The 20,513-nt window shown below is 40.0% G+C and overlaps 3 protein-coding genes across 5 annotated transcripts; 1 reads left to right on the top strand and 2 right to left on the bottom strand.

Annotated features, from left to right (window-relative positions):
- Positions 1-310: 310 nt before the first annotated feature.
- Positions 311-4,366, bottom strand: trub2 (TruB pseudouridine (psi) synthase family member 2). The gene is made up of 8 exons (XM_063472949.1): positions 4,135-4,366; positions 3,855-3,989; positions 2,646-2,720; positions 2,479-2,540; positions 2,313-2,394; positions 1,713-1,785; positions 1,450-1,586; positions 311-1,355 (listed from the first exon to the last, which is right to left on the bottom strand). Exons 1-8 carry the CDS (start codon positions 4,250-4,252, stop codon positions 1,045-1,047), a joined length of 993 nt encoding a protein of 330 aa, XP_063329019.1. The 5' UTR covers positions 4,253-4,366; the 3' UTR covers positions 311-1,044.
- Positions 4,367-4,469: 103 nt separating this feature from the next.
- On the top strand, positions 4,470-9,620 carry hdhd3 (haloacid dehalogenase-like hydrolase domain containing 3). Of its 3 annotated transcripts, none has more exons than XM_063473807.1 (3): positions 4,470-4,697; positions 6,000-6,334; positions 6,608-9,620. In XM_063473807.1, exons 2-3 carry the CDS (start codon positions 6,005-6,007, stop codon positions 6,998-7,000), a joined length of 723 nt encoding a protein of 240 aa, XP_063329877.1. In that variant the 5' UTR covers positions 4,470-4,697; positions 6,000-6,004; the 3' UTR covers positions 7,001-9,620. The 3 variants fall into 3 exon arrangements, with proteins under 3 accessions (XP_063329877.1, XP_063329876.1, XP_065326889.1); XM_063473806.1 differs by lacking the exon at positions 4,470-4,697 and adding an exon at positions 4,704-4,834; XM_065470817.1 differs by lacking the exon at positions 4,470-4,697 and adding an exon at positions 5,250-5,558.
- A 104-nt stretch (positions 9,621-9,724) lies between these two features.
- tgfa (transforming growth factor, alpha) lies at positions 9,725-18,633 on the bottom strand. The gene is given in 8 exon segments (XM_063473808.1): positions 9,725-11,288; positions 12,553-12,644; positions 12,745-12,770; positions 12,773-12,894; positions 14,587-14,701; positions 16,770-16,949; positions 17,057-17,233; positions 18,286-18,633. Coding segments are annotated over 7 exon segments (750 nt in total). The 5' UTR covers positions 18,329-18,633; the 3' UTR covers positions 9,725-11,288; positions 12,553-12,557.
- Positions 18,634-20,513: the final 1,880 nt, after the last annotated feature.

Raw genomic sequence — 20,513 nt, 5'->3', positions numbered from 1 at the left:
GAGCTTAACATGGTTATAGTTTTTTGTCTTTCAGCAAGCAAAAATAGAAAAATGCATGCACATCCACATCAGAACAAGGGCAGGTGGTGAGCCAGAAAAACAAGCCAATGATAAAAGTTAAAGAACAACAGCTCAGGCCCTGCAGGGCTCCAGTTTTGCCTATTTGGAGCTGGATCCCTGCTGTGCACGAGCTGTTGAGAATTCAGCTCTTTTCCCCATAAATAATTTCACATTACTAAGTTCTTTAATCTTAGACATCACCATAATGCCGTGAAAAAAAAACCCCAAACATTTTAAATTGAAGCAGAGTGGTTTTATTTCAAGTTACCATTTTTATCCTGTGGCACAGACCCTCTATCATTTCTCTCAATGGGAAAGCTGGCTGCTTTTCTTTGGTTTATTTCCCACATACACTGAAACTTAACAAGGATCAGACCTGAGTATGACTCCAGTTAGTCTAATCACTACTAGTTTGAGATTACTGGTTTAAATTTAATCAATGTCTGGAGCCAACAAAACAAGTGTAATGTTGACCTTTGGCCAGCTGGGGGAGTATTTATGCCAGTAAAGCATGTATTTGAACTCATCTACAGACCTAAAAAAAAACAACAACAAAAAAAAACCCAAACCCACAGCAATTAAAATGATACCATAATCAAACACGTGCATTCTTTTTGCTCTTTATTATTTTAAATTAATTCAGAATATAAGAAATAATATTAACATTAAGGAATTAAGCAATACTACAGCACTGCAAAATACAGTTTTTGTTTTCCACCACAGTGAATTTTATATCGATTGATGTGTGCAGACTTCTGGGTTTAATTCAATGGGTTTTACAAAAGTATTGCTTTAACTGTTTACAGCCATTTGTATACACATCCTGTATACAAATCCTGGTCAAATGTTCACTGGGATTTCTAGTCTGCAAACCTCTTTCCTGACTGAGCTAAACTGTGGGAAGTTATGCAGCATCATAAAATATTTTTTTGATCGGGTCATAGGTCAATGATAGGCCTTAAGTGACCAGTTATTTTACACGACCTACCTAGCCACTCCTTCATTAATTTCACTTTGTTGAGTTTCTGTGATATTGTCTTCAGACGTTTGTAATGCAGAGGTCTTGTTCGCTGCCTTAGAACGTTTTTTATTTTTCTTAGTGGAATGATACAACTGGATGGCTTGCATGACATCAGCAGCAGTCCAGTGGTGATGGATCAGAGCGTCCTGTAGGGTAAAAAGTCCGTCTCTGGTGCGTCGTACTCCATTACACACTGCTGTGCTACGCAGTTCCAGTCCTATCTCATGCACAATTTTACGCAGATACTTCTGAGTCTCATTTAGACACTGCACCTCTGTTAAAACAGGAGACATGTTTGAAACCTGACCCGCATTTTTTTTTTTTTTTTAAATCATCAAATATGTTTCATGTGTTCAAGTGAAGATTACCTAATGTGAAGTTGGGAGGCTGGAAGCGAATGCAACGCAAGCCGGTCAAGATGGGTGTCGATTTCCCCTCTGGACCCAGTAAACCTTGCACAGCCATCTCATAGGCTTCCTGTGAGCGCATGTCTATGTTGGAATACCTGTACAGCAAAAAAGAAACTAATCAAATATCATTTAGTACTGTTGCAAATATTTACAGAGGGTCTTATGCAAAAGCAGAGGGCAAAAGATGCCATTATTAGGTTTACAGAAATGTAACGTCTTACGTCAACAACGTTTTTTGGTTGACTCCCTCCAGCATTGACAGCACTCTCTCCAGCTTATCCTGTGTGATGTGATCTAGGAGACAGCTTTTTTTAAGTATATCTAAAGGGACATCAGTTCACATAACAAGTGTTTTGCTTATATTCTTGCACTTCAGGTATATAAATTAGAACTGCTCTTATAAAACCTTTAAAACCACATACACAATTCAGTCACAGGCAGGGCTGAACTGCCATAAGGCAAGAGGTGGAGTACACCCCATACAGGTCGGCATTCTGTTGCAGGGCTAACAAAGAGATACAGACAACTCACATTCACACCTACAGCCAATTTAGAGTCACCATAAGAGTCACCATATTTTAGAGTTAAACTGACATGCATGTCTATGGACTGGAGAGAAACCAGCACAAGGACTGGGAGAACATAGTCCTCACAAAGACTCCAGCAGGTTAGTGGATTCGTAGCCAAGACCCCTTCCCTGCTGCGAGGTGACAATTCTAAACACAACACCTTTGTGCCGCCATGATACTTTATCGAAAAAGACTTTGTTATTTTAAGTGAAAGATTGAGGAAGCTCAAACTAAAAGAGAAATGATTCATACCATAGGTGGACCTTTCCACAACTCGACCTGTGTTAGTGAAATTATCTGTTGCAGTTCCAAATTCAGCCTCCAGGGTATAATCCTGCAACAAATATTGTAGAATTGGATCTGTCAGCGTTGGATCTGAACTGCATCAGTTTATGTCTGAGAGAAAATTACAAATTACCCTCGTCACTCTTGTGGTGTAGAAATCATTCAGCGCCTTGTTTCCATTCCCAATGGCAAGAACTACATTTTAGAAATATGTGGATATTCTCAGATGATTCACAAAACGAATGCCAACACTGTAATTAACAAATTAAATTTTTCAAATGAACAACTCTAAAATTATACCTAGAACACCAGAGGAGAAAGCATCGAGGCGATGTCCGACTCCAACCCGAATATGCTGGAATTCAGGTCCTGTGACTAAGATCAAAATGAAACATTATATTCACTCACTACAGTGTTATTCACCACACCTGAGGTTTAATTTACTCCAGTCACATCTAAATTGAAAGCAGATTTCATAGATGACCTGTTACAGGGTAAAACGGTGGAGACACAGAAATCTGAATCAATCAGAAAACAGTTATAAACACTGTTCAATATCAAAGTGGGAAAAAAAAAGTTGTGAAAAAGAAAGTACAACCTCTTTTAAATCAAAGGTTTTATGTGTCAAATATCATCTGCTATCAAAAATGACGCAAATACAACCTAAGATGAACAACAACACGACACACTGTGTCTCATTTATTTATCTCGGCTTCTGAAATGCTGAGGCAGAGTGTAAAAATGGCCAATGACCATTATGGCCAAACATTTCCACTTTGGTCTCATCTCTCTATATTATAATAATCACTCCAACTGTAGAATGGTGGACTTCAGATTGTTTGGTATGACCTTATAACATGTCCCAGGTTGATATGCAATAACAACTGCCTCATTCTGTTGTCTCTTTCTGCTTTTATAAAGGTGGTCACACTGGCTGATGATCAATCAATCAAAGTGTACACACAATTGTGTATTTGTTTTTTTCCACACACTGCCTCTGAAATTTGGCTTAATTTTTGTTAAATAAACAATGACACAAAATTATGTTATCCACTGTTGTTCATCCGAGGTCATATTTACCAAATGTGAAGACTTGCTGGAGACCAGAGGATTTTTTTTTTTAATGTTGCGACATGTGAAACTGTAGAAAAGAAAGAGAGTGTACTTTTTTCACTTGTTCTGTAAAAGTAACAGATTTTAAGTTTTGTCTTTTTTTTTGTAAATGGAGGGCTGTGAACTTTGCCACCTGATGATTTCCACTGAAAAGAGAGCAGAGATGATTTACTGCAAACTAAAGCATCTGACTGTGTTGTGAAGGTGTTTATACTTTAGAGGAGGCGTGATAGGGATGAGAGGTTGGTGCAGCTGATTTCTATTTTTCACAATGATGCTGACAAAACAGCTGCATGGACCATGAGGTCAGATAAATGTATCTTAATGTATCTGTTAATGTATCTTCAGAGCGGAGACAACACTTGTTAAAATTTTCAGTAAGGTGGATTTACATACCCAGAGGGTGCTTGGACAGTACAGGAACCGATACTGCTGATACCGTGAGTCCTTTGGACGCTTCACTCTCATGTCTGGGTTGTGCTAAGAGTCGAACCTCGTGGGGAAGTGGCTGGGAAGGCGCAGCATTCAAACCTGAGGTGTAATACACGCACAGGACATTCAGATGTTAAGTTAAAGGCATGCTGAGTATTAGCTGCATCGTGGCTCAGTTTAACAGCACGCATGGGTGACTGATAACAGGACCACAAGATACCAGTGAAAAACAAACTACACTCACCTTTAAGAAGATTTGTCTCGATGCTGTCCCGTACCAGTTTCCAGTGAACACCAGCAGGTTTGTAGACACAGAACAGGCCCTCTAACTTCCGAAACATCCGAATAGCTGGAGTTGCCATTATTCAGCAGCATCAGATTATACTTACGTCTTGGAAAAATAATAAAACTAATTAAAAAAGACTACATGTCATGGAAATGTTGACGAGTGACAGTTGTTTTGTTTCTACTGCCACTTTATGCCATGTGAGTCTACGCGCATGCGTGCATGATGACGCTTTTCATTGCTTCTTTTTGGCCATACCGCCATCTACTGGAATGGATGTATGTGTACGCTATTTTAGTCCTTATATAAGTAGAGAAACGCCACCAGAGCTTCCACCAGAATTATTAAACAGCCGCTTATTGTGTGTAGTAACAAGCTGGGAGACGTGGAAGAATAATTGGTATTTTATTGGGGGGTTTTATGTTTTTTTGTGTGTGAATTATTACTGTTTGTTTCAGAAGATGGCAGTAGCAGCCGCCACTCAGAGAACAGAGGGGAAAAGAGGACGAAGAAGAAAGCAGGTAGCTAGCTTTAGTCGCTGTTTACTTTCGTTGACAGCTGAGAAGACTTCAGTAACATTTCGGCATTTTTCTAATTTGAGGTTTTTGCTGTAAGGTGAAGCTTTGGTCTCTGCCGTTAAACTGCTGTGTGCTGACAGGTACGTTAGTTTGTTTTCACGAGACACTGGTCAGAGAAACGCTACGTAGTTATTCTCAAACTCCACTCGTACATATCCAATTATGGTGAGCTCGGAGGCAAGAAACACGTTGCTAAAACCAAATATGAGTTGAACTGAAACCTGGAGCTATACAACGAAACAGGATTTGGACTTATCCAGCGGGGTATACCCCCATGGTAATTGTGCTGCCAACCTAATATGTTCCAGGTTAGAGATCAACAGGTATGAGGTCATTGCACACTGACCAGCCAGTCCTCCGTGAAAATAATATCGCCATTCCTGGAAGATCAGACACCTCTGTACGTGGATAGTAGAAGGGTCTGAAGTATTTTAATAGCATTAGACGACCTGCGCAGCACAGTGGTATGATGTTAGTACCGTTGTTTCACAGCAAGAAGGTCCTGAGTTCCTCCACAATCTGGGCAGAACCTTTCTGCGTGAGTTTTGGCTTCCTCCCAGAGTCCAAAGACATGTGGTTAGTTATCGTTAGTTATTTGGTTATTCTAAATTGGCAATAGGTGTGAACGTGAGTTTGGATGGTTGTCTGTCTCTCTGTCTGTTAGCCGTGCGTCATATTCGTGACACAGTAAAATATTTGAAGCAGTAATGCCAGGATTATGTTGCAGTTTCAATGTAAAACACGAATCTGACACGAATCTCCACAGTGTCACCTACTGGCCACTTTCACTATCATCACACCTTGGTAGGTACGACACAGACAAGCAGTTGTACAATAGATCATTAATGACTATGGATCATTAATGACTGTGGCTAATAAACGCTGTGGTTCAGCAAATATTTTCTTGGTTTTCTGTTCATTGTCTGGTTATTTGTTCTTGATGTCCTCTGAGCCTCTTCAGGCTGGTCATGTTGTTATATGTGTCAGACTATAATTAAAACATATTCAATAATAAAAGTGTAATAAAAATACAGGAAATGTTGTTGACCAGTGTTCAAATTGGTCACGCTTAGTATTACAGCAGCAGTTTTGAATGTCTTAAAATCGTCACCCTGACAAACAGTTCCTGTAACAAGAAAAGAAATAATGGTAATAATATTCAAACATGTTTCTCTGTGAGAAACAGCCTGATTAGATAACTCATATTTTGCTCAGCTGTTGTCTTCTCTCTTTGGTGTCCATCAGGTGTGATGCGAGCTCCTCTGCGTTGGGTGCTGTGGGATGTGAAGGACACCCTGCTGAAGGTGCGCTCATCTGTGGGAGAGCAGTACTGCAAGGAGGCAGAGCGTATGGGCTTGAGCCTCAGTCCTGTGGAGGTCGACGCTGCTTTCCGGCAGGTTTATCGACAGTATTCCAGTAGATACCCAAACTATGGCATCAGTCAGGGCCTGAATGGACAGTCATGGTGGAGGGGGGTGGTGCGGGACACTCTCTCTCAGTGCGGTGCACAGGAGCCAGAGTTGTTAAACACAGTAGCCAACAATCTTTACCATAACTTCTGCAGCGCAGATAACTGGGAGGTAAATGATCACTGACACGTTCATACACCTAAAACACCTTGTTTAAAGATTTTAAACAGTTCCTTGAATAATGCTTTTTTAAATTTTATGCAACGATATATAAATAAAGGCTACAGGATGTGTATTTTTTTAACTATAATCATCATAATAAGCATTTCATACTGAACCAGAAAAACAGAGCACATTAAATATCTGACTTGTAAAGCAACTTAAACTTTGCCCCCGATGTTAGAAGAAAGTCATGTTAAACCGTATAATATTCCTTTGTTTCAGGTATTTCCAGACTCAAAGAAGGCTCTGGAGAGTTGTTCTTCTCTTGGACTGAAGCTGGGTGTGGTGTCCAACTTTGACAACCGCCTGGAAGCAATCTTACATGTTTGTGGGCTGCTGTCATACTTTAGCTTTTTAATAACATCAGAAGAGGCTGGTGTAGCAAAGCCCAGTCCGGCCATCTTTAGTCAGGCACTGCAAAAATGTGGTGTGCCAGCTGATAGAGTAGCTCATATTGGGGACCATTATGTTAATGATTACCTCACTTCTCGGTCTATGGGTATTCACGGCTTCCTTTTAGACAGACATAAGGATGGCCAACTAGATGTTCCTCAAGAGCATCGGCTGAGTTCACTGGATGAGCTGCCGTCACGGCTCCAGCAGCATATGAACTAACATGAGTCATAAGACAAGATAACCTTTAGTCCCACACGTGGGAAATTTGTTTGGTTACAGTAGAAACAAATGGTGTCAAGTGAAATCTACTCAGAACAACACTGGCTTAATTAGCGAAATAATGTATGGACTGTTGACTTAAGTATATCAAACTACTTCATCCTCATAAGACAAATGAAATGCTGATAGAAAAATGTAAAGAAATCTTAACATATTGTATAGTTATACGTATGTGCACCTTTCATGTCTTTGTATTATAAAGTATGTTGGGAAAAATAAACCTCTAACTATACTGTGTCTCTGAAAATAGAGAATATGAAGTGAGGCAGCAAACTGTCAGACCTTCGACAAGGTTCTGAAAACATTTCTGAGAGATTGTGGTCCATGTTGATATGATGGCATGCAATTGCCATATGCTGTTTGGCATGTGCGCATCCATGATGCAAATCTCCTGTTCCCCACATCCCAAAGGTGCTCTGTTGGATCAAGGTGTGGAGACTAGAGCCCATTTTAGTGCATTGCCATGTCCAAGAGAACTTTCAGATGATCTGAGCTTTGTGACATTAGAAGATGGGAACGCTGTGGTCATAAAGGAATGGTCATGTTCAGCAATAATAATCAGGTCATTTGGTACATTGTCCCAAAGGATAGATTCTTGGTTCTCTGATGTTTTAAGCCAAATTCTGACCCAACATCTGAATGTCACAGCAGAAATCGAGACTCATCAAACGAGGCAACTTTTTTTTCTTAATCTACTGTCCAAATGTGTTAATTTTCCTGTTTGACTGAAGTCCCTGTGTGGTCGTCAAGGTTCAAGGTGTTATGCGTTCAGAGATGCTGTTCTGCATACCTTGGATGTAACGTGTTTTGATGCTGTTGCCTTCCTATCAGCTCAAAGGAGTCTGGTTATTCTCTGACCTGTAGTAGCCACAGTGCATTTTCCCCCAGAGAACTGCTGCTCACTAGGTATTTTCTCTTTAACCAACTATTCTCTGTAAACCCTAAAGATGCTTGTTTGGGAAAGATCCCAGTTGATCAGTGGTTTCTGAAATAATAAGACCAGCACAAATAACCAGTGAGGTCGTATTGAGCACATCTATATGGCTGTGTGCATTGACTTGATTTATATTTTATTGATGTCAGTGACTTTAAGGTGGGTGACTGCAAAAAATCAGCACTGAAGTCTACAGAGAAGCAAAGACACAAACTATAATGTCATATCTGCTCATCAGGCTAAAATGTCTGCTGGCACCAAGGTAGAAGACAAGCCCAGAAATGTTTTTGCAGCACACGGGACATGTCAATTCTTTTACCATCTTTTTTAATAATTGGTTATTTGGAACTTGTCCCCACATTTATGGAAATTATACAAAACAACCGAGTAACCATCTGCTCTGCGCAGAGCTGCTATGAATTGTGGGCAGCAAATGTATTTGCAATTGATTATGTCAAGTCACATAAAATAAATAAACATTCTCTGGCTCTATATTAAAGCAGCCACAGAAAAACTAAAGACATATTCAAAGCCAGAGTCATGGAAACAGAACAGGTACAAAACTCTGCAAACATCCACAGATCAGCTGAAATATCATGGCAGGAGTCTTGCTGTAAAATAAAGTGTCCTGAAAGTTGGCTGCATTCTCTCAATTTCTGCTCAGCATCAGCTATGCAGGTACATTTCTTTAAAAGGTTATTCATTAGCAGGCCGCTTTACAGGAGCTAATAAGCTCTGATCATCCCTAATGATATTTTTCAGTGCTTAGCAGTGAGGGGAACAAGGCAGGGTTGCTTAACCCTAATACCTTTGTAAGTACCCACTTTAAACCATCTGGTCAGAGGCAGATACCGGGAATGTTGGACTGAGGATCAAAAGAGCTGCAGAGAGACCGAAGTGGAATTGCTATTTACAGCAAAGCTCCAGCTTCTTATAGAATATGGATTGACATTCTTCCAAAAAAGATTTAATGTTCTTAATTTTCAAAAGAGAAGTGTTCACAGTGTTCATAAAACATGAATCAACACTATTTTCCCCCCAAGTTGTATTTTCACTTTCTTTGAGTCGTGTCCAGTTGAATGTTTTCCCCATTCGACTGTTTGTACGTTGAAGGGTATTGTATATCTTTAGGGAGTCATCCGTAAGAGCTGCTTAATTTAAAGCTGGTTTAGTAGCTCAGCCAGACGGCTCTAAAGGGCTCCACAGAAATCCAATTGCAGGCATAATGGGATTGCAAAAAAAAACAAAACGAAGCTTCTCATGCAGAGAGCCAAAGGGAAGAGCAGAGGTGTAGCATGTCATGAGGGAAGACGTCAATCCAGTGACTTACAATCGAAACAAAAGCCCAGCATGTCAGCACGTGAAGCGGCCTCGTATCGGAGGATGAATGTTTTAATATGAATGGGTATAGATTCTATGAAATAAAGACATTAATAAATAAACAGGCTGAATGGCTATATAGAAGAAGCTGGACAAAACATTTCCCTCAGCCATAAAAGCACTCAAGACTGCAGCTCTTTGTTCAAATGTGCCTGGGGTTCAGAGTTCCGTGTTGGCATTACTGCATCTTGAAATATTCAGTGGAACAGAAAAATAGAGTAGAAGATCAGAAAATTAGGGTATTTCGAGAGAGCTTCACAAGTGAAAAGAAGGTCACGCAAGGAATAGAAAGAGACTTGAGAGATGGAACAGCAATTAAGAGACACATATGAAAGAGACACACACAGACACACACTTGCATATTTAATTCTTCATTGGAAAACAAATAATGGAAGCTTTCCAGTTGTGCCAGCATAAGTCTGGCACCATAAAGGGATAATGCATGAGAAGCTCAACAGCGGGATGTGTTCACCCAGCGAATCCCCCAAATATATCTGTTTCAATCCTGCAATAGACATGCAAATTCTGCAATGCACAAATCACATACTGTAAACAAAGACAAGTTTATCATCCACTCAGAGGCTTTTGGCATAGAAACGCCATCACATTCACAGTGAACACACAAAGCATGTGCACATGCTTCACAATAGTGTCAATTGGTCCTTTAATTCCCTCACCAGTAACATAAAATTATTTAGAAATTTCAAAATAACCACTTTAAACTTCAGAGGCTTTTTTCCTTTTCCTTTTTTTTTGAGCATTGCTATAAACACGGCACTCGTATGCTTTGCATTTAAAATAAAAGCTGTGATTCAAGTGCATGCATGCTTAGGGGTATATGTGCAAACCACGTGCTTTGTCCCATCAGTGCTCGTTCAGGCAGTTAGAAACGGCATCTCTCGTATGTGGATGCGTTTAAGTGTCTACATCGTGCAGTGAGTGCTGTTTTGTTTAGCTTTTTTATAAGCAGTGAAGAAGCTTGCAGATGAGTGCAATTTTCCAAAGGTACTGTAGGATAAAGTGGCCACTCGTGTTGGTAGAGTTCTTGCTTGCAAATTTAAAAAAAGAAGGGGAAAAAAAGAACCTCTGATGCATGCACATGTACAGGTACAGCTTAGGAATTAAAAAACGGAAACTGACAACCATTTTCGCTTAAAGAAAGTTTCATCAAAAACGCTACAGGAATAACTTAAAGCTGCAGTCTCTGCATATAAATTTTGATTTAAGATCAGGAAATCAATGTGCATGAGTCTAACAATTTCTACTTCTGTCGAGTGAAGTGAGTTCCTTCCCTAAAAACAGACACTAAAATATGTTAAAGCACCAGTTTCCCCACACCATAAATTATTAAAATGTCCTTCGTGCTCATAGTGTTCTGATGAAAAATGTGCAAAGATATTAAAAGACAAAAATAGGAATTGGGGATGTATGACTCAAGTGAATTATTCTTGTCCTGCAGCTTGAAATAAACGCCTTTTCTATTCAGCATCCACACAGGGTGATTAATGGCCTTATAGATAAATTCCCATGTCCTTTAGGCCAGCCATAAACTCTAATCAGGACACACAGAGCTCTTCTCATGCAGGATTTGGCGGCAGCATCAGTCTCAGAGGGTCAAACAGTCTGCTGCAATTCTGAGTATTTCCATAGAATCAAAGAGCAAAGCAAACACATCCCTAGATTGTTGAAGTCCAAAAGGTCCCAGTCATCAGATAGGAGAAATGGAGCATTTAACCTCCCACATGAAGAAGGCCTACCTCAGTCACACTGAAGATACTGTATTATCACTTCGCTTCTGGCCTGCTGTACCACTCTGGATGCAAGCCGTGGGGTTTGAGGACCAGGCAGATGAGGAAGACTGAACACGGCATGATACGAAGAGCTCATGTTCAAGTGAGATGTTTTCTCAGACCACTGAAAGACAAAGCCCAAACATTTATGTTTATGTTAAGGAATTGTCTAAATAGTTATTCAGAAGATTATCAACAAATTCCACAAAAAAAGACGAACATTAAATTGGTGACGCTGTTGTGGTACATGAGGTATGATGATAATTTTTTTTTCTTTTTTTCATAGAAACTCTGCTTTTTGGACCCCTTTCCTACTTCCAGAGAGCCTTCTATTTTTAGCTCCCTCATAGAAGTGATCTAAAAATAACAGTCACTATCAACTAACAGAACCCTTGTCACAGGGATCGTCACTGCTGATGAGAGCTGGGTCTCCATCTATAACCTGAAGAGCCCACAGTTTGTAATCCCAATGATGGAGAGCAGGAGCAGGAGCGGGACTTTTAACTGAATTCAAAGTTCTAGTAATCAACAGTTTAAGACTTTTAAAGTAGTATATTTTGCCAGCATGCACCAGCACACAGTTTACTGGCCAGACCTACACAATCAAGTTGCTTTATATAGCTAGGTGAAGATCCTACAAAATTATAACACATAACCCAACACGAGCACTTGGCAATAGTGGGAAGAACAAACTCCCTTGCAATAGGAAGAGTGCTACAGCAGAACTGCAGTCGGGGAGGGGCCACCAGCTGCCTCAACTGCCTGGGTGGGGTGAAGCGCACATCATAAATTCAGTTCAAGGGGATAACTGAGGGCAAAATATAAGAATTTAAAAACTACTACTAATAAAGTACCCCAAGCAGTCCAAAGTTGACCTTGAAAGAAAAAAGTTATGTGATATATATTTATCTGCTAAGTTTTTTTAAATTGTTTGTTTCCCAGCATTTTGAATCTTTGTGATTGCACCTTCTATCTGCATTGTTGTCCAGTCACAAACATGTTCACAGATTGGTGTTCACTAGTCTAAAAAGAGTCCCTAACAAGATTTTACTAGAATTCTCTGTGGCCTGTTTGTGCTTAATACAGAAGCTCTTCAAACAACTCTGAGCCACACACAGCTGTCAGAAAGTATTGAGAAACAGAAATGATTTCATTAAAAATAATGTCCATAACAGAATTTTTTAACCATAATCACAGACAGATAAATGGATGCACTCTCTGTGCAAACACGGCAAATGTTGACAGCCCACATTAGTTGCACACAGTCTTCACTGCTCTCAGCTTCCACCCTCTTATATTCATCTAATGGACACTGCATCCCCTGCAGTGTGTAAGTGGAACTATGAAGTTAAAAATGCACTTTGCAATAAGAAAGTAAAGTCAAGTACCACTCTCAGATGGACAGCAGGACACGCTGTGCTTTTCTGTAACATAGTGATGTGCGTGGCTGCGCCTGCGACAGTCCTGCCTCCACCAGCAGCTGGAAGAAAAATAGAACCAAGCAAACTCACTGTGGCATCAATTTCACCTTATTTTCAGTTAATCTGTTGCTTACAGCACAATATATTTATGTAACTTACTGTAAGACTGTACATAACACCATGATGAGAACACACCCAATCACACACAACACCAGCACCGTGGCAATGGTCTGTTGCCTGTGATTGGTTGCAACTACAGCGAGGAGGTCTGCATGCTCACACCTCATCCCAACAAAGCCTGGATGACATCTGCAACACAGAAGATCTGGATGAAAAAGAGCCGCTGATGGACTTTCATGACACCACTGCTGGCTAAAATGGAAAGTTACAACAGTTGTAGTTAAAGATTGTGATTTCATCCAGTATCCGATGAATCATATTGATACGTGGTGATCGTGGCTCAAGAGTTGGCAGTTCGTATCGTAATCGGAAGGTTGCCGGTTCGAGCCCCGGCTCGAACTCGGTCGTTGTGTCCTTGGGCAAGACACTTCAACCATTGTCTACTGGTGGTGGTCAGAGGGCCCGGTGGCGCCAGTGTCCGGCAGCCTTGCCTCTGGCAGCTGTGGCTACAATGTAGCTTGCCATCACCAGTGTATGAATGGGTGGATGACTGAATGTAGTGTAAAGCGCTTTGGGGTCCATAGGGACCAAGTAAAGCGCTATACAAATACAGGCCATACCACAGACACCAGAATGCATGTCGTTGTCGAATGCAAATGATTTTGCAAACGGTAGCAGAACAGCACTATCACAGAACAGGGCCATCTTGATGTGAACTAAATGATTTAAAGGCTCGAATTATTTCTGGTCACCAAAAATTATATAGAAAGGCTCGATATAATACCAAAAACAAACCCTACACACTCGGTGGAACATCTCACAAATAATTAGGTTTATGTAACGCCTGTAAAGCAGAGGTTTTTTGTTATTTTTAGGTGTAAAGAGGGGGGGGGTTGAAACTTCAACAATTTTGCAAATATGGAGATTTCATTATCTGTATTGGTATATGACATAATAAAAGATTCACAAAATCCAAGGAACTCTCTGTAAGCACTAACTGGCCACAATTTTCAGGCCTGAAAACTAGGGCCACGGGATATTTTTAATGTTTAAAAACATTTAAAAAAATATCCTGTACTGGACATCGTTGCGTTAGCTCAGCAATAAAATAAAATTAAAAAAGAAAAAAAAACAAAAAACCACAACATCAGTGACAAAGGTTTGTATTTTTATCCACAAAAGCAGCTTTAGATTCTGCCATAAAGACTAAACCATATTTGAGATAATAAAACACTGCGGACTCCTTTGACATGAATAAGATTATGATGCACTCACTGATGGTCTGATGGCTCAAGCAACACTTTACTTCCTGAGGGAAGGCTTTGTTTGTTTCCACAAGACGATCCCAAACCAAATGAAGAAATTATTATTTATTTATTTTTTTTTTTTTAAAACTGCTTAGTTGGCCTGCTTTCAGTCCTGACTTGTTTAAGTGTTTGGAGCTTTATTAACCAAAAAACAAAAACAAACAAACAAAAAAAAAAAAAAAGAAACAGGAGATCTCAAAATTTTGAGCAGCTGATATTCTACACCAGTTAATCACAAGCATTTAGATTTCAAAACATCTGCAATGGGTCTCCTCATTCCCAAAGTGCAGACTGTCACCAAAGGCAAAGGTGATGAGGTGATCTTGCTGACGTAACACTGCCTTGGTATCATTTTCTGTTCAGTGTGACGTTGAAATGTTTTTCAAATAATTCTTTCCATTTACATTCTGCTCAGTGTTGCAACACTTTTGAACAGCAGGTTGTACATTAGCAGGATTGCAGTGCCTTAAATTTCAGTTTCAGCTTTAAACTGTAAAATTGTTGTTTTTTTCATGTGAGAACCACAGACAGGATGCAAAAGTGGTTTTTTATAACCATAAATCGACTAACTTACACACATGCGGGTGTCTCTTCCAGTATAAGGAAGCGGCACGTGCCGTGGAAGCAGAAGTGTCGGTGGGAGTCTGGACAGTCGTCGAAATGAGACCGAACCGCTGCTGCTACAAACTCTGTTGAGATGAGACATAATGTTGGTGTTACTGTTCATGTTATTGATCTTAATGATATTACCATGTTTAAAGTTGACATAGTGTTTTTGCAGTAGTGTTTCACACTGAAGCTAATAACCAAAATGAAAGTCTTCTGGTAGAGTAGCTAGCTAGTAGAAATCCATTTTATAGGTAAATCTGTTCAATCCAGTAACACAAATATATAATCAGTCAATCACACAGCAGCACCTCAGTGCATTTAGGCATGTAGAGATGTTCAGGTTCAACCTGAAGCATCACAATGGAGCAGAAAGGTGATTTAAGTGACTTTGAATGTGGTATGGTTGGTGGTGGCATTTCAGAAACTGCTGACGGCAAATGGACTGAAAAAGCAGCAGCAGCTCTCTGGGTAAAAATGCCTCGTTGATGCCAGAGGTGATGGGAGGAGAATGGCCAGGCTGCTTAAAGCCAAAAGCAAGGCAACAGTACCTCCACCGCTTGTTACAACCAGGGTTTGCAGAAAAGCATCTCTGAATGCAGAACTTGACAAACCTTGAAGCAGATAGGCTACAGCAGCAGAAGACCACACTGGGTGTTACTCCTGAAGAACAAGAAACTGAGGCTAAGATTTGCTGGGCCTCACCAAAAATTGGTCAAAAGAAGACTGGAAAAACATGCTTGGACAGATGAGTGCCTGCTGCAACATTCAGATGGTAGGTTCAGGATAGTGATGTAAAGGCATGGGGGATATTTACTTGGCATACTTTGGTTCCCTTAGTAACACCTGAGCACTTTTTGGGATGGGGTAGAATGAGAAAGTCACATCATGTGCAGTGGACCAATCTGCAGCGCTTGTGGGATGCTGTCGTGTCACTATGGACCAAAATCTCTGAGAAATGTTTCCAGCACCTTGATGAGTGTTTGCCATGAAGAATTAAGACAGGTCTGAAGGCAAAAGGAGGCTCAAATAGATTGCTTAATATTACTGTACCCATGGTAAACAGGAGCTCAGTATTTTAACTCAGTCTCTTCATATCTGTAAATTTTAGCCAAGATTTGTAAATCATATGCAATCCCAGTGCCTGTATTTAGAATAGTCAGGATGACAAAGGTGGATGTGATAACTCTAAAAATAGTATAAGCCTACCAAGACCTGAAACAACACCACCTACGAAATCCTACAGTTGACACACCCACGCCACAAACAGTAGACTTTAGTTCCCAGCTGCGTACGGCTTCGTGGTGGCTTACCTCTTTCATTGTACCTGAGAGGAACAATTACAGTAAAGAACGTCAATGAAAACCCCCAGTGGGAACATGCAAACAAAATCTTTTCCCATCAGTCTCACTGGGACTCAGGAGAGTGCCCATCCCTGCAGGTTGCATTGTTCTTAACAAAAAAAATAAAGCCTACAATACAGCTTTTTTATCAAGCAGCAATCTCAGCTTTCCCTGTGAAACAAAACAACAGGACAAAAATAACCGATTAAATGAACACAAGGACAAAACATGACATTTCTTTTACGTAGGCAGTACAGCCAACCAAATTCCTACACTACTGACTCAAACAAATGTGAATGCGGCACAACCATCCAAAAACAGATGCCACTTTGTGAGAGCGATGAACATCCAGACAGATAGTTGTATTACATGCTGCCTTCGTCACACACTTCATTCCAACGGTAAATAGGCTGTTGGACTGCAGTCTACATGTATTGTCTCCTCCTTTCAGACTCTGTGAAAGCGCTCTGTTGTGCCTGAGGCATCTGCCTAACAACCCCTTTCTCTTTCCATGTGATTTTGATGGCAATTTGAAGTAAGATTGAGAATGAATACATCCTTTAGGGCAAGAAAAGGTGTTTTTCAGATAATAATTCAACACTGTAGGTGCAGCTTTTGTAAAACGGCTAATTATATACTGCTCATATACACTGGCCCTAATCTTTCATTTAACATAATTGTTCCCTGACTCACACTAAGAGGATCAATTATCAGCGCGTGAAATGCAGGAAACTTTTCTATAGATGGTTTGACAGTGATCCTAGACTTCCTTCTGCATCTTTACGTACCCTCATATACTGAAACTTACTTTTAACAGGGTGGATGTTGGTAGTAGTGGTTCCAGTGAGGCTTTTGGTTGCACTGCTGCTGGTGTTTGTTGAAGAGCTGCTTGCTGAGGTGTTAGCAGCAGAGGAGGTGGCATTAATAGAAATGGTGGCATCAGTAACTGTTGCATTTGTCTGCCTTGGTCCGACTATAAAGAGAGAACCTGTTAACATATGATCACAGATACAGAGAGAGTGGATAAAAGGACAGCGGCATGTGGAAAACATCTCAATCATGACCTTAGATTTTCATGGATCATGACTTGCTTACTTTTAACTGAAGGGATGTTGGTTGTGGTTGGAATTGTTGTACTTGTGCTTCTGCTGCTGGTTGCCACAGAGCTGCTACTGGAGACATCTGGAGGAGCAGTGGAGTTTATACTGATGGAAATATTGGCTTCAATAGTTACTGACCTGCTGTGCCCTGCTCCGAAGGTAAAGAGAGAGCCTGCAGAGAGAAACATAAACAGCTGTTAATGTAGGGCAGGTATAGTGTGAATATCACACACACATAGGATTAACACCCCAAACCATGCAGGACAAAAATACCACAAATTTCACTGTTAACTCACTATCGAGTACCATAGATATTGTAAAAGTACCCATAGAAATATTTTTTTTTAAATACATATTAATATAATCTGATTGCTAGCCACTGATAGAAGCTTGTTTCTGACCAAAAAACTAAATAAATTTTCTCCCTTTTATAAGTCAAAATTTCCACTTGCCAACTCAAACCTCTGAGAAAATTACTCAAAATTGAGACAGTAACAGAATAACCTGAAATTCTGACTTATGGATAGCAAAACATATTAACAATAATAATGTTTTTTGTTTAGTGGCAGAAAGCAGCTTCCATACCCCTCCAAATGAAAACCAGGTGTCGCATATTCTCCTTATTACGATCAACCTGAAGGTTATATCTAACAGTCTGCTCATGGACCATTATGATCATGTGACTTACTCTTCAATTTGATATTAATACTTCATTGAGTAACAGGCACCCAACAATAGTAACAGGGTCAAGCACCCACTAAAAGGATGAGATGAAAGCACTATAAATACAGCTGGTCCCGTGAAGACACGCAATTACAACCGGAAACTGAAAATAGATTCTAGAAAAAGGTGCGGCGATTTATTGTTTAAGGTGATGACTGACACCAAACGATCATGAGAAATGTGACTGCACACCCTCTTCACCTTCCAGTCTCAAATATAGTCGATAGAATAATTAGTCCAAGCAGATCACCCACATAAGTTAAAACACACCCACTAAAACCATTTTTAATACAATAAATAATAAAGTTATTCAATTTAATGAGTATATAACGTTAAATAATAGAGTCCAAAAAAAAGCACAGGCGGAGGAATGCTCACATTCAAGCTTATTAACTTTGTTTAATTTCTATTTAATTGTTTTCAACATTTAACACAGCGTTTGACGTCACTTTCACGAGTGAGATTACAATCGGACGCTTTTCTACAGGGTTGGCTACTCACCGCTAATGAGTAAAATTGTTCCCCAGAAAATCCGAGTCATCATGACGAGCAGCTCTCCAAACCGCAGGAATATGACGAGCAGTTTCACTGAAACGCGGGTGTGTTAAGAAGCCATATCAGTCATTAGTGTTGCAGACCCCGGGACAAGCAGCAGCCGCAGCGGCGACCATCAGCAGAGACCACATTTAATCCGGCGAGCACACACCTGACCTGTTCTCTAGTGTCAAACATTAACATCTGATCTATCCACAGCTTCTTTTGGGGCGCAGAAAACTAACCGCGGTCGACTTTACCTTCTTTGCCTTCCTGGATGTCCGAGGGTTTAACTTCAGTGTTCAGTTGAGGAAATTGGTGTGTAATCCCGTCAGAGCTGACCAATTAGAGGCAGGGAGGGAGGAGAAGGAAGAGGAGGGGTACCATCCCATTATGACCTCAGTATGACATCTATGTTTATTTTTTAATTCTTAGCCCAAATGTAAGAGTTCAGTTTTTGTGTATTAATATTTAATCTGATTTAAAGTGTGAGAGAGATGTCCTGCTCCACGTCTTCTCCACTCCCGCTACATCAAGTTTAAGAAGAAATATATATTAGTATCCAATAATAAATATTAAATGATTTTAAAGATAAAACATAACTCGTTTTTTTATTCGTATCCAGTCTAACCGATTAAAGGCCAATTAGAGTACAGGATTTCCCTTTAAGACAACTTTTCATTTGAGATTGCCTAAATAAGAATTATTTTTTTCCCCTCAGTGTTGCCTCATTAATATCATTAGGTTTCAAAATTAGTCAGAGTTTTCTTCTTTGGCTTCTTTGGGGTTTCCTGCAGCTTTGCTGCTCCGTCTGTTCATTCATCTGTCCAACAGTTTGGTGCAGACCAGAATATCTTTTCTCTGACTGGCTGCGATCCCATAACATGTGTGGTGGGTATTTAAAAACTCAGAGGACAGTTTCTTATGTGTGTAGTGATTCCCCGACCTTTAGCTAACAGTGCCAGCAAGCTGTTATCAGGTTCGAGAAAGCTGAAAACACGAGTGCTCAGATACACTAAATAAAAGTGACCTGGAAATTCAAAGCATGTTTCCTAATATGTTTAAAAAAGAATTCTTCTTGTATTCTTTTATCTGCTTCCGTGTCAGCTGCACAGTTACATTAGAGAGGATATCACCAGGCATTAATCCAGCTATCTGCTAACCTAGTGCTATAGCGGAGGCCTAAAAGTGCCAAATTATATCAATAAATACATTAATAATTAAATAAATGTGTCATTATACAACCAACTAATTAATCATGTCATTAATTAAATAAAATACAAGTAAAATTTGTGTAAAAACACATAATGTGCCGCAATGTCTGATTAGTTACCCTGCACAGCAAGTCATAGGCATAGCTCGCTCACTCATTTATGTATGATAGAATAATGTGAATGAAAAAACACAGAGTTCCAGAATACGAGTCTGGTTAAGAAATGAAGTGTTCCTGTCCACTTAAGCAGGAGCGTTTTTCATTGAAAATACAAACAGTGAATGCTGAGTCTCTATAAATAGCGAAGTAATTTTAACAGAGGATCAAAAGTTCTGATGAAAGATTGATAGATTACCATAACACCAATGACTGAGCAACATAGAAATGCCTTACTTTATGAAAGAATCCACTTCTTGACGCAATAAACACTTCAAATGACAGATTTACTAAGACTCAACCGCAAAAATGCGTCGATGAGAGCGGAAGGTTCTGCGGGTGATCGCAAATGAACAAGCACGGTGAAGGAACGAGTAAGGTAGCCTACTAACAAAAATAATAAAGTGTAGGAGCAGTTTTTACTGTAATCTGGAGCCAACTCCAGAAAAATCGATACGTTTTATATACTGGGACAAGAGTTATGTCTGGAACTGATGGAGACTCTGTGGAATTTGGAGGGTGAGACAACCGTTTGCTGGATGCGTTTGACGACTGACCCGAATGATGAACAAAAAAACACAAAATTACCGACTGCGCCAGTTGCGCAATTGCATCCAACGCTCGGTTTGCGCCTGAGAAAAGACACGCTTCCTTGTTTCTTTATGGGCCGATGAATATTATTATGAAGAACTGGAAACATATAGAGATTAGCTTTATGTATTCATAGTGTGTAGTCTGAAGATCTACAGGACACAACCAAAACAACTGGGAGAGCAACCCACCCGCTCTCATCCTAAATAAATTAACGCTCCTATCACAGCTACAA

Source organism: Pelmatolapia mariae, linkage group LG5 (assembly GCF_036321145.2).
Source record: "Pelmatolapia mariae isolate MD_Pm_ZW linkage group LG5, Pm_UMD_F_2, whole genome shotgun sequence".
NCBI classification, from domain to species: domain Eukaryota; kingdom Metazoa; phylum Chordata; class Actinopteri; order Cichliformes; family Cichlidae; genus Pelmatolapia; species Pelmatolapia mariae.
Note: the sequence above shows the minus strand (reverse complement) of the source record. Positions and strands in the feature narration are given on the sequence as shown.

Bases quoted from the DNA above. Each gene is read 5' to 3' on its own strand.
- trub2 (XM_063472949.1), bottom strand. From the start codon at position 4,252: ATGGCAACTCCAGCTATTCGGATGTTTCGGAAGTTAGAGGGCCTGTTC. The intron at 1,786-2,312 runs GTATGAATCATT...GCTGTCTCCTAG, and splicing joins TGTGGAAAGGTCCACCTATG to ATCACATCACACAGGATAAG. The intron at 1,587-1,712 runs GTAAGACGTTAC...TTTGCTGTACAG, and splicing joins AACCAAAAAACGTTGTTGAC to GTATTCCAACATAGACATGC.
- hdhd3 (XM_065470817.1), top strand. From the start codon at position 5,462: ATGCCAGGATTATGTTGCAGTTTCAATGTAAAACACGAATCTGACACG. The intron at 5,559-5,999 runs GTAGGTACGACA...GGTGTCCATCAG, and splicing joins TTCACTATCATCACACCTTG to GTGTGATGCGAGCTCCTCTG. The intron at 6,335-6,607 runs GTAAATGATCAC...CCTTTGTTTCAG, and splicing joins GCAGCGCAGATAACTGGGAG to GTATTTCCAGACTCAAAGAA.